The 12,266-nt window shown below is 62.3% G+C and overlaps 1 protein-coding gene across 20 annotated transcripts in view; it reads right to left on the bottom strand.

Moving 5' to 3' along the window:
• The window catches only part of NRXN2 (neurexin 2), a 109,268-nt gene extending 98,790 nt beyond the window's left edge, over nt 1-10,478 (bottom strand). For 9 of the 20 annotated variants that reach the window (XM_037838117.1, XM_037838116.1, XM_037838131.1 and 6 more), the window contains exons 1-2: nt 10,267-10,477; nt 335-1,303 (exon numbers count right to left, since the gene is read on the bottom strand). In XM_037838117.1, coding sequence (XP_037694045.1) covers nt 335-1,061 — 727 coding nt within the window. In that variant the 5' untranslated portion in view covers nt 1,062-1,303; nt 10,267-10,477. Of the gene's footprint in view, nt 1-334; nt 1,304-10,266 lie in introns of all 20 variants that reach the window. The other 11 variants (XM_037838106.1, XM_037838108.1, XM_037838119.1 and 8 more) reach the window with 2 other exon arrangements.
• Between the last annotated feature and the right edge of the window lie 1,788 nt (nt 10,479-12,266).

The raw sequence follows: 12,266 nt of genomic DNA, 5'->3' as shown, positions 1-12,266 counted from the left end.
GCTCACCCTCTCGCCAGCTCCTTACAGGGCCTGACCCCTCAGGCCTACCCGCAGGCCGCCCCGGCCCCTCATGGGCCCGCCCGCACGCCGCCCCGCGGGCGACCGCTCGCTGGGGGGCCCCGCCACCCTCCGAGGCCGCGAACCCGCTCGCGCCGCTCCCCAGCGGACCACCCGCGCCCTCCCGCCCGGACACGCCGCTCGCACGCGCCTCGCAGGGACCCGTCCTCTTCCCACTCGCGCATGCTGCCCGGCACTCACTCGCATGGCCTTCGCAGCCGCCGGGGACACCCCCAGCCCCTCGCTCCCGCGCCCATCGGCGGCCCCCGGGGCTCACCTTCGCTGCAGAACTTGCCGCCGAAGCCCGTGTGACTGCAGTCGCAGCCCACCTCGCCGGGCGCCAGCACCGTGCACAGGCCGCCGTTGGCGCAGGGGTTGCGCGCGGGCGCGCAGAGCGGGTCGGCGGCGGCGCCGCGCAGGCCCTGGCTGCCCAGCAGTGCCGGGGGCCGCTCGCCCAGCTTCAGGTTGGCCAGGAGGCCGCGGAAGGGCGGCTCGTACTTGACAGTGCTGAGCGTCAGCGCCGAGAGGCGCACGTCGGGAGGGATGCCGCCTACGAACAGGTCGCTGGCCACCTGCATCTCGCGCCGCTTGGAGCGCACCTCGGCGGCGCGGACCTCGCCGTCCACCGCCAGCGCCGTGCGGCGCGCGTCGCGGGTCAGCAGCACCATGTGCCAGCGGTCGTCGGCCACCGGCGTGTCCAGCTGCAACGTGGCGGGCTCGGCGCACGAGAGCGTGAAGCGCAGCCGCAGGCGCCCGTCCACGAGCAGCAGCTCCAGGAAGTCGCAGTCGCCGCCGTCGTCGAGGTAGAGCAGCAGCGCGCGCGTGGCGTTGGTGCGCAGGCTGAAGCTAAGCTCGCCGCTGCTCGCCGCGCCCGCCCAGCGCGCGTAGCGCGCCCACTGGCCCGGGCCACCGCCGAACTCCAAGCCGCCGGCGCCCGCCGCCAGCGCCAGCAGCAGCAGCAACAGCGGCAACGGTGGTGGCCGCCACCGGCTCCCGGGCGCCATGCTTCGGGCGGCCCCGGGCCCGCCCAGCCCCCGGCCCCGCTCAGCCTTCAGAGCCGCGGGTGCATGGGGCGGGGAGGGGGCCGGGAGCCCCCCGCGCCGAGAGGGGCTTCCTCGCCGGCTCACAATGCCATGGGCCTGGCTGCGGGGCGAGGCACAGAGGCCGAGGTGCCGGCTTCCCCCGGGCGGCTGCGGCAGCGCCCCTCCCCCGCCGCGGGCTCTGGCGGAAGATGGGGGAGGGATGCCTGCGGGGGAACAGAGAGGAAAGGGTTACTGAAGGGCTGGGAGGACGGGGGCCACCGGTATCTAACTTCTCCCCTTACTAGCAGGTGCCCAACTCGAAGGGCTGGCCCTGATCAGGAGGCCCAACACTTAGAGGAGAGGGGATGGTGCTCACTGGGGGTGGTGTTGGGTTACGACGCCGACAGGTGGGGAGGAAAGTGACACTCACACCCAGTGACACCATAGAGTTCAGTAGGAACCCATCCCAGCTGCCCTGATGCTCACCCTCCCACAGCACCCAGGCGTCAGGACCAGGGCCAGCTCCTGTAGGTGAGGCCCAGGAACTGCCTGCTGGTGACCCCAGAGCCCCTTCCTTCTCTGAGCCACCCATCTCCAGTAGAGGCTCTCCCTCATCAGCCCCTGATGCTGAATAATGAAGTTGCTAAATAATTCATTGGGATTAATTAAATGCCAATTCATCAATAGTATCACTGAATAACTAGGCTGAGAAGGGAGATGGGTAGGGGGCGGGGAACCAGCCAGTACACAGGATCCAGGACCCCAAGCCCTCTCTATCCATACAACGACACAGGCATCTGCCTCTGTGTCTTCAATTCCCCCCAAACCACACTCACACAGCCGCCTTTCCCAGGCCCCAAGCCCACAGATCCTTCACCTTCACCTCCAGCTCCCAGTCCTCAGCCTCAGGCCTGGCCCACGGCCTCAGCTGTCTTCACCACACTTCAGTCCTTCCCCCCCACCCCAGGGCACCAGGACTGGGGGAGCCACCAGGAGGCAGGCAGGCTCATTTGCATAAAATTGCCTTTCTGAAATGATTACCCTTGTAACAGGCTGTCAGAGAGCAATTTATACCCCACGCCGGGGAGGGGAATTTGCATCTCGTTAAACTCCGAGTCATAATTATTTATATCCAACAACCCTCCTGAATATTGCATTGATTTTATTTTGGGGAGGGAGGGAGGGAAGGAGGTGGGGAGAAGCCTAGGAGAGAAGCAGGGAGGAGCTGGCGTCTAGGAAGAGACAGGGAAAGATTGGTGGGGGGGGCGGCGGAAGGAGAGGAAGCACGTGAAAAGTGACAGCAGTGGAAGAGTAATGGAGGAGAAAGGTGGTCTGATGGGAGAGAAGGAAAAGAAAGATGGAAGAAAATTAAATTCCAAATTCAAAGAGCATTTGTCAAGGCCCTGCGTGCTGGGCACTTTTACAAATTGTCATTTTACTTAATCGCTCTGATAAGTCCCTTTATTCCCATGAACCATTGGGGAAACCAACTTAGAAAAGTGTGGGGACTTGCCCAAGGTCACACAGCCAGTCAGCAGGAAACTGGGACTTAGATCCAAGAAGGAGACAGAGTAAAGCGGCCACAGGTGTAACTCTGAGAGGAGGTGGGAATCAAAAGAAGTGGGGTGACCTCAAGAAGTGGGGTGAAGGTTGGAGAGTGAGGAGAGTGATGTGGGAGGAAGCTGGGGTATGAAAGGAGAGAAGACTAGGGCTCCCCTTAAAAACAGTAGCTGGGGGGTGAGCAGCGAGTCACAGGAGGGCAGGGATGGTTGAAGTGACACGCGTGCAGAAGGCAGGTGGGGGAGAGAAGCCTCAGGAGGCCGGCGGTATGTTTCGGAAGCCATCTAGGAGACTCCCAAAGCTCTGCCCTCAGTTCCTTCCATCTGGCTCCTTGAGACTGTTGCCCACCCTCCACCCCTATCCCACAGGCTCCAGCGGGGTCCCAAGTTGCCTGTCCCAGCCCCTCCAAGGGCTGTCCCTTCCCCAGCAGGGATGGAGAAGACCCAGGTCTGCACTGCCCCTACTTCCTACAAACACTGTCGGGGTTATATATAGCTTTTCCATTGCCTCTCCTCATTGGGTAATGGGGGATAATTAACATGCACAGGCTAATTAGCCAATCAAATTAAATGCAACACCTGCTCCCAGCCTGATTGATGCCCTCACACACACCCCCACACACACATGCACCCAGCCCCCAGCCCAGGGCAGGGGAAGGGTGCCCCTCAGACTTGGGGGAGGGAAAGGCCAAAGCTCCCCCCACCCCTTCTCTTGAAGGGGCAGCCAGAGGCACCAACCCTGCTGGCCAGAAGAGTCACCGTCCTCCCTCTCCCCTCTGCCCGGGGGCTCCGTCTCTCCTGGCTTCTGCCTGCCTCCCTCCAGCCCTCCAGCCCTCCACCCCCACCTCCGGACACTATTTTGGGGAGGGAATTAATTAGCTATTGATTTCCGCTGGCAGAGGGAAGGCGATTCCGCGCTGCTGTCCACTCGCCCTGGCTCGGGAGAGGGAGGGGATTCGTTCACCTGCCCCACCCCCACTCTGGTCCCCGAGCCCTGCTCACTCCCCCTGGCCTCCAGGAGATGGCAGAGGGGCTCTGGCTGAAGAAGTCAGGGGCAGGATTTCCCTCCCGGCCCCGGAAGCTGGAGGAATACTGGTGAAGGATGCTTGGGAAGCCTGCAAAGTCTGGGAGCTAGGTGTCTGGTCCCTGAGAGCCCAGAGCCAGGGGAGTGTTACCTGGGGGAGTGAGAGGGTAGGGGGCAGGGTGGGGATCCAGGAAGGACCTGGACCAGGTTCAGGATGTGTAGGGAGAGTGTGGGAAAGGGGGTCAGTGCACACAGGCTCGTGCCAGGGAGCCAGCTTTGGGAGCTGAGAAATGGCTTATGCAGCACCTCCGAGGAGGGGCAAGGGGCAGGGTCTGGGGCTTCTGGCTTATTCTCCCCACAGCCCACAGCTCTGCAGCACAGGCCAGCCTGGCTCAGCGCCAGGGGCACAGGGCTACAGGACTGGCCGGGAGGAAGTCCCAGCCCTCTCCAGGTCCTCAGGGCAGTTTTGCACCTGCCAAGCAGAGAGAGCCCCAAGAGGAGCATGAGCTAAGCGGACACCTGGGTCCTTTCCTCTCCACCCCATCCCACAGTTCCCAAGAAATTTGCTGCTCTCCATGGTTCCTTTCCCCGCCCTTCAGCCCCTCCCAGGCCCCAGTACCCAGGCTTCCACTGGCCCAGGCTTCAACCCACCCTTTCTCCCAGGACACAGGGTGTTCTCTTGCTAAACCCCCTTCAGGCTCCATCCTTCTCCGGCTCTCGGTACTCGCTCTCTGGCCTCAGCCACAACCCTTATCTCCAGAGATCTCCTCACCCCCCACCCCACCCCCGCACCCCCAGGCCTGGGCCATTGCCTTATACAACTGCATCAAGTGGAGCTTCCTGGAGTTGTGCAGAACAGCGGCCCCTCTGCACCCTGGGCAGTGTCCAGGCACTGCCCCCAAGGCCCAGTCAGCCACTCCAGTGCCCAGTGCCAGAGCAGGGACACTGGCCAGAGCAGCCCCGGGACATCCTGCCCGCTCCCTGACCTCAGTGCAGCGCACACTGCCCCCCTGGGAGCTGCCCTCTCTTGTGTAATCCCAGGACTTCACACCCCATCAGCTCCCTGGTGTCCCCTATCCACAGACTGAACTCTGCTGCCCTGGGCCAGTGGTGAGCAGAGCTGTAGGGAGTAGGGGCTGGGGGGTGGTAGGCTGCCCTCAGGGCCCCTGGCTACTCTCTCCCCCACTGCATCGCCTCTCAGTGACTCTTTCTGGGTCCCCCTGAGCTGGACGGCCCCCTCCTCATCTTCCCATGGCCAGGCCACTGCCACTGTAGCATGGAGGCAGCAACTTTGGGGGCTCCCATTCTGCATTAGGCAAGGGGCAGACCACTGTGTGCATTGTCCCATTTAATCCCCGTGTTTCCAGGAGGTGGTTTCATCACTCCGGGCTTAGGGCAAGGAGACCGAGCGTGGAATGATGCATTCCTTGGCCCAGCATCCCCATGTGGGGAAAGAATCTGTTGGCTCCAAAGCCTGTGACCTTTCTTCTCCTCTGCACTGTCCTCAGGCCTCAGGGCAGTGTCTGGGCCCAGAGCCCCCCGCTTCTCAGAGCCAGCCTGCATGGAGGACACGGTCTCCTGCAGGGGTCCCAGGCTTTGAGTCCCAGGGACTGAAAGACAGAGACCTTGGAGCTCCTGGATTCTGCCCCTTTCATTTTCACAAGAAGGAAACTGAGTCCCAGAAAAGGGCTACGACTGACCCAGGCTCACACAGTACAGCAGGACTGGAACCAAAGTCCTGGCCTTGCACACTCGATGCTTCTAGAACCAAGGTCATTGACCTTTTGTACTGGATGCTTTGCACATGCCCACCCCTCCAGCCTGGGCCTTCCCACCTGACCAAAGTCCTCAACCTCCACATCACTAGTGCAAATGGAACAAATGGTCTGACAGTGCCAGCCAGACCCAAAGGCCACTCCAGAGCCTGCTGCCCAGCCTCCTCTCTGGCCACACCCATACCATACACACGCTCACACACTCACACCCTCCAGCCGTGGGAATGCCAGGCCTCCCTCTGGCTCTCCTCTCCGCACGCCAGCTCCCTCCCATGCCAGCTGGGAGTGAGACAGCAGGGGCCTCCCCCAGGTTCCAGGGAGGAAGAGCTGGGTTTATTATACACATTCTCGTGGCCCCAGAAGGCAGCCCGTGGACAGGCGGGAGAAGAGTGTGTTATGGGGGCGGGGTGGGGGGGTTAGATTTTGGCTCGAGCTAAAGAAAAATTTGCTGGCAATCCAAACCATCCACCAGCAGAGTGGAGTATAGGCTGCCTCGGGGAGGGGTGAGCTCCCTGTCGGTGGAGGTGTGCGAGCTGAGGTGGATGACTACTGCTCAGAGTAGTTTAGGAGGGGGCGCTTGGAGCATGTGGGAGGGGCACATCAAAATTCTTGACCCCCAAAGACCCTTTCAGTTTCAGACTGTGTTTTTTTGGGGGTCCCCTCTCCTCCCTGAAACCTGAGATAAGTTCCCATGTCCCCGCTTTCTGCCTCTTTCTTCCAGCCCCGATGTCCTAGAATGAACGAGGGAAGACCCCCGGGCACGTCCACACCCAGCCACAACCTCAGCAGCTGGCAAAAACAAAGGTCCAACGGTTAGAGGCACCGACTCTGGAGCTCAGGTTCAAAGCCAGCTCTACCCCCTTTCTAGCTTTACGCAAGTTACTCTCAGTTCCTGGGTTTCCTTATGTGTAACATAGAGATAATCATAGCAGTGTCAAAATTAGAATTAATATATGTGCATATGCAAATGTTTACATATGTATATCTGTAAAGCACTTAGAACAGTACCTAGCGTAAAGTATGTAAAAGTATGTGTTGTATCAACGACTACTTTTTAAACTGCTCGCGTCAGCATTTTATAGTTTGCAAAACTACACGCATGCAATGATTCCTTTGATTCTCATCAGGAGCCAGAGAGGGAAGTACGCAAGGCGGGTATTATCCCTGCCCCCTTTTACAGATGGGGTAACTGACACCCAAAGAGGGGACAGGGCTGGCCCAAGGTCAGGAAGGGCATCAGGGGCAGAGCTGGAGACAGACTCAGTTCTGTCTGAGCCCAGAGCCCCCTGTGCCCTCCTCCCTCTGGCCTAGGAAAGAAGGAGAATGCAGGAATAGGTCTGAAGACAAGTGGGGGTCCTCTACCAGCACCCCAGAGCAGGTGGGTGTCTTTTCGGGCCCCCGTGAGCAGGTCCCTGCTTGCCTGGAGAGAATCGTGCAGGGGGGCTGGGCACGAGGCTGGCAGCTCAAGTGGTGCGTGGCGGGGCTGCTTGCCAGGTGTGTGGGGCGCAGGGAAAGGTGGGCCGGCGACCAAGGTGCGAATGAGTGACTCGCTGGAGTGGGGGCCGGAGCACAGGGTGGGCGGCCGCTGGCGGGGTGCACACGCTGAGCATCCCCAGGCTGTGCACAGCCAGGGGCACTGGCCTGGGCGGGTGCACCCCAGGGATGCAGAGGGGACAGATGGCTTCCAGAGGCGGCCGTGTGAGTAAGCTTGAGGTGACTGGGAATGTTCCTAAAGGTATCATGGCAGGTGTGTGTGGGAGGGGGTAGGATGATGATAAAAATGGCTGCTGTTGACTGGGGGGGCCTTCTCCAGGCCTGACCCCTACATCGGACAAAAGAGTTCACAGTCCACGGAGCCCAGAGCCAGGCAAACAGTCAGTGCACAAGAAATAGAGTTGTGCTTTTTACTATTTGCCTCATCATCATCACCCCTAGTCTTCTATCAACCCCATGATGTGGGTGTGCGGGTCCCATTTTACAGATGAGGACACTGAGGCTCACGAGGGGCAGAGGTGAGCCCACATGGCCTCCCCCTCCCCACCCCCACCACGGTAAACAGAGGCAGCAGCCAGAGAACTACTTTGTAAACACGAGGTGCCAGGTGCACACTGGACAGCGTGCTCCGGATTATTTGTTGAATGAGTCTCCGAGAGCCCACAAAGCCTGTTGTGGAAGGAGCCGGGGCGGGAGAGCCACCAGACAGATGGAGCAGCAGGGTGGGGGCAGCCCCCCCGGGCTGGGCTCCGGAGCTGTGAATGAATGGGCAGTGTGTCTCCAGTGCCAGGCAGGGGCGGGAAGCACCAGTGCGTGAGAACTGGTGCTGGGGGTGGGGTGGGGGGTCGCCTAAAAGGGGAAGGCTCTGAGGGAGGCCAGGTGTGGCCGACAGCTGGGCTAGACCGGGAAGGATGGTGGCCATGGCCGGGAAAAGCATGAGGGCCTGGGGTCACAGTGACTTTCTGGGGGTTCAAAGAGGATGTGAGCGAAAGAACTGAAGTGGGAGAGAGGCTTAGGGGGTGAGCCAAGGCATAAAAGGTGAGGGTCGGGGCCAAGTGCTTAGGACAGAGGCAAGCACGTGATATTTAACGATGTGCATGGGTGGGGGGCTGCCTGGGAGAATGTGCGAGCATGCAGTGTATACCTGGCAACGCTGGGTGTCTGGGAGGGGGAAGGAGTGTCCAGGGAGTGACAGTGTGCCCAGGAGTACAGATGTGTATGGAAGGCATACAGGTGTGCCTGAGATGACTGTCAGTCTGGGGAGGTGAATGGTTGCCTGGGGGCTGCATGTCTGATGGTGGAGGCTGGGCAATGGATCATCCAGGCCTGGGGGGTGGGGCATGGAGGGGCCTATGTGTGCCAGGGACTGGGGAGCAGGGTGCTAAGGGGAGGTCTCCCAGGCAGGCAGAGAAGTGACAGTGTCACTGGGCGGAGCATGTGGGCGGCATGCTGCCAGGAGGTGTATTGTGTACGCAGGTGTGTGTGCCTGTGTAGGTGTGTGTCTAAGTGGGTGTCACGTAGCGTGTGTGTATCCATGTCAGGGTGTCTGTGTCACTGGTAAGGGCGGGCGGGAGGGAACAGCTGGACCTGGTTGGAGACTGAGAGCCTGGAGGAGAAGGGAGAGCCCAGCACCCCCCGCCCCGCCTTGCCCCCCATCTCAGGATTCAGCTCAGGCTAAGAAACCGGGAGAGGCCAAGGCTCCTGGAGAGAAAGTCCCCTGCCACCCTCGGAGTGGCGGCTTCTGCCTATGAATCAGTCCCACCCACTCCACTGGGTCTGGGGACACTTCTAACAGGAATGAAGAAGGGTCCCCAGCCAGACCCTTGTCCCCTGCCCCCAGAATGACCCAACCCAGCCTCAGATGCTGACATCCTTGGAGACATCCCTGGGAGCCGAGTAGCTGGAGCACCCACAAAACAGAAGGCCTCACAGTTAACGGACGAGCCCACTTCCCTTCTCTCTTTCTGCCTTCCCTCTGTCTTGTCTCTGTCTCCTCCGGCAGAAGACAGAGGATGTAAAAACCCTAAAGCCCACCCTCCCCCAAAAGGAACACCCAGACACTGGGAAGGTGGGCAGGACAGAGGGGCAGGAATAAATGGAAGGCTCTCATCTACCCTCCACCACCCCGGCACATACAAAAAATGGGGGTGTACAGAAGCCCCCAAGGCAGTCAGATGACTAGAGACCCACCCCCAAAGATTTCCTCACGCCGGGTCTGGACAGCCCCCTGATTCAGCCCAGGCACCAGGGCCAGCCCCCTCCCAGCCTAGTTCACTGAGGCACCAAATGCTCTCTCCCCACCCCCAGTATCAGGTCAGGGTTGAGAGTAAAGGGAACAACTGCCCCCCAAAGCCAATTTTGCCTCCAAGAGCCCAGCAAGGGTTCAGGGGCTCACAGCCCAGCCCCAAGAACCCAGGCCGCTGCTCCTTCAACCGAGGGAAGAGGCTGGGTCATGAGCCAGGGTCCCCTCCTCTTTAGGGGTGGGGGAGCAAGCCCGGGGCTGCAGCTCCTTCTCCCCCTGCAGCACTCTCTGACCATAACCCTGTCGCCGCCCCCAGCGCATTCCTACCCCAGCACAGCCCCCTCCTACTGGTTTCCCAGTCTCCCTCCCCCCCTCCCTCATCGCCCCCAATCTTCCCCCTGCAAGCTCCGGCTTCTCTCCCTCAGGCCCCCCGTCCTCCCCGGCTCTCCACCAGCACAGACCCATGTCCGCCTCCAGCACGTTGGCACACTCCCCTCTGCTCCCTCCCAATAACCTCCTCTCCCCTTGGCTCCCATCCCCCAGTAAAGCCGAGCCCTCAGTGGTTCCCCCCAGTACAACCCTTGGCCTGGGCCCTGCTCCTTTCCTCTCCACTTCTCTCCTCTCCCTCTCTCCAGCCCCTTTCCTTCTCCTCCCACGAAATCCAGTTCCTCACTGGTTTCTCCCTTGCAGACCCCTCAGAGCACAGCTCCCAGCCCCTCCAGTGGCCCGCTGCTTCCAGCCCCTGGAGCTAGCACAGACTAGGGGACCCCCCCCCGAAATTCCCCCTCACAGCCCTCTGGATGCCCCTCCTCGCCCCATCCCCTCCCCCACAGAACCACCCTCCCGACCCCCTCCATTCGCCCCAGCTCGGGGCCAGTGCCCCTTCCACAGGGAGCCTTCGACCCCCAAACACCCCCCTCCCAAGCCGCTCAGCCTCTTCGCTGTCACAGAGCCAGCCCTCGCGGCGCGGCGCCCCCGCCCCCCAAACCATCCTTCCTGCCTCCCCTGCCCCCTCCGATCCGGTCCCCTCCCCCGACAGGCCCCCGCCCCCCCACACACCCGTCTCCGCCGCAGCCCCCACCTCCCACGATACCTGGTTTTGGGGCGCCAGGAGCTGCAGGGTGGGAATCCGAGCCCCGGAGCCTCCCCGTCTCCCGCGGGTGGCAGAGCCGGGCAAGCGGTGGCGGCCGCCTCGCGCCTCTGTCGCTCCCCGCCGCGTCCCCGCCGCCCGTCCGCCCGCCAGCCCCGCCGCGGTGCCGCTCGGAGGAGGACGCTCCGCGAGTCAGGGCGGCTGCTCCCGCCGCCGCATCCCTGCAACACCGACTGACGGCAGCAGCGGCCCAGGGCCCGCCCCCCGGGCGCGCGCATTGGGCTGCGCCGCGCTAACGGACGACCGGCGCAGCCAATGGGAAGGCGCAGAGGCCGCCAGGCCCGCGGCTCCCCTGGCCCACCTCCTTCCCCGGCGCGGGACCCAGGCGTCCCGGCCCCGGGGCGGCCGAGCTCTCCCCCGCCTCACTCGGTCCTCAGCCCAGAAGCCTGGACCCCGATGAGGCAGACTCCCAACCGGGCCTCGGCATTTTTCGGGAACCCAGGCGCCCTAGATCCTGTACCCCCAAATCCGGAGAGCCCATGTGGCAGCGCCCAGGGCTGGGCCGAGCCGAGCGGAGGCTGACGGCCCGGACCCGGGGCGCGGGGGAGGCGGGACCGGCGCGGGGCCTGGGCCGCAGCGCCCTCTGCTGGCTACGCTCAGGGACGGGCCCCGGCTGCGGGAAGCCCGGGGCAGCGGAACCGCGCCCGCGACCGCTGGGTACTTTTAACAACCTGCAGGCTGGTCCTCGCCTCCCACCGTTCTGGGGTCCCCCGGCCTGGATCTCCCAGAACTGAGGCGGGAGGGTCTTTCCTGCGATAAGGACAGGGGAGTTGGGGGAGGGAAGGGTAGAGATGGGGGCGGGATAGACCTAGGGGCTTGGGATTTCCCAGCCCTGCCTCCTGGAATCCCAGAATTGGAGGCATGATTCCCAGTCCAGCCAGGAAGCCTGCGCTGGGGACAGAGTAGGTTGGGGGCGGGGAGCGGCTGCACATTGCATGGACCACTGAAGGGAAGCTGGCAGTAGCCCCTTCTCTGCTCTGCTCTCCCCTGACCATGAGTTGCAAAGTGTGGCACTGGGGTAGAGGCCTTCTTTGTAAGGGCATCTGCATTACTGTGCACCCCTTCACTCACTCAGCCAATAAAAGATGACCTGGCACCGTGTGTGTGCCGTGAAGTTAGACACCGGGCTTCTGAATAAGGCGGTGTGCGTGTGCACCTCCCATTCTGCCACCTTGCTCCGGGGTCTGTGATCTGCACAGTTGGAGGTGGTTAGCGCCTCCTTAGCCAGAAGCAACAATGTGCAAGAACACTCCCATCCAACCACTGGTGCACACGTGTGCACGCCAGGCAGCTACAGAGATGTCCCACCTTGGTACGACTCCCACAGGAAGCACATGCTTGCCCAAGAACACACACAAACTTGTGTACACGGGCGTTTACATGCTCAGAGGCAACGGCATGCCCAGGGGAGCAGGTGCACACGAGGGACCTGCCCGCAGGGACCCGCACCTCCCGAGGCAGCTGGCACCAAATGGTCAGTAACCAGCGGATAAGTGTGGCCACCCACCAGGGGGCACCTCCTACCCCAGCCCGTGAGGGGGTGAGAGGGGAACCCAGGCTGCAGGGGGAGCTTCCTAGGGAGTGGGAAAGGGGATCCCTGAGCCAGATCTCAGATTTAGAGCCCTCTCTGACCTTGGAGAGAGCCTCAGGCCGGCCCACCAAGGCCACCGGAGAAGCTGGAGAATGGGAACTGCTGAGTCAGGACGTGTGGATGTGAAAGCGCCTCTCTGACCCCACAGCCCACTGCCCTGCCCAGCCCCCACCGCTCGGCCCCTGCAGCCTCCTCACAGGCACAAGCACAGGGGCATAGATGGACAGACAGTGCAGTGACTCACGGACGGTCTCCCAGGCCCTTGTGGATGGGCCTGGGAATGGAGGGGGTGGGGTCCAGCAGGAGCAGGGAGGGAGTGAAGGTGAGCCCTTGTCTCCTGTCCCACCCCAGC

This window comes from Choloepus didactylus, chromosome 6 (assembly GCF_015220235.1).
Source record: "Choloepus didactylus isolate mChoDid1 chromosome 6, mChoDid1.pri, whole genome shotgun sequence".
In the NCBI taxonomy this organism is placed as follows: domain Eukaryota; kingdom Metazoa; phylum Chordata; class Mammalia; order Pilosa; family Megalonychidae; genus Choloepus; species Choloepus didactylus.
This window is presented reverse-complemented; position numbering and strand designations above follow the sequence as displayed.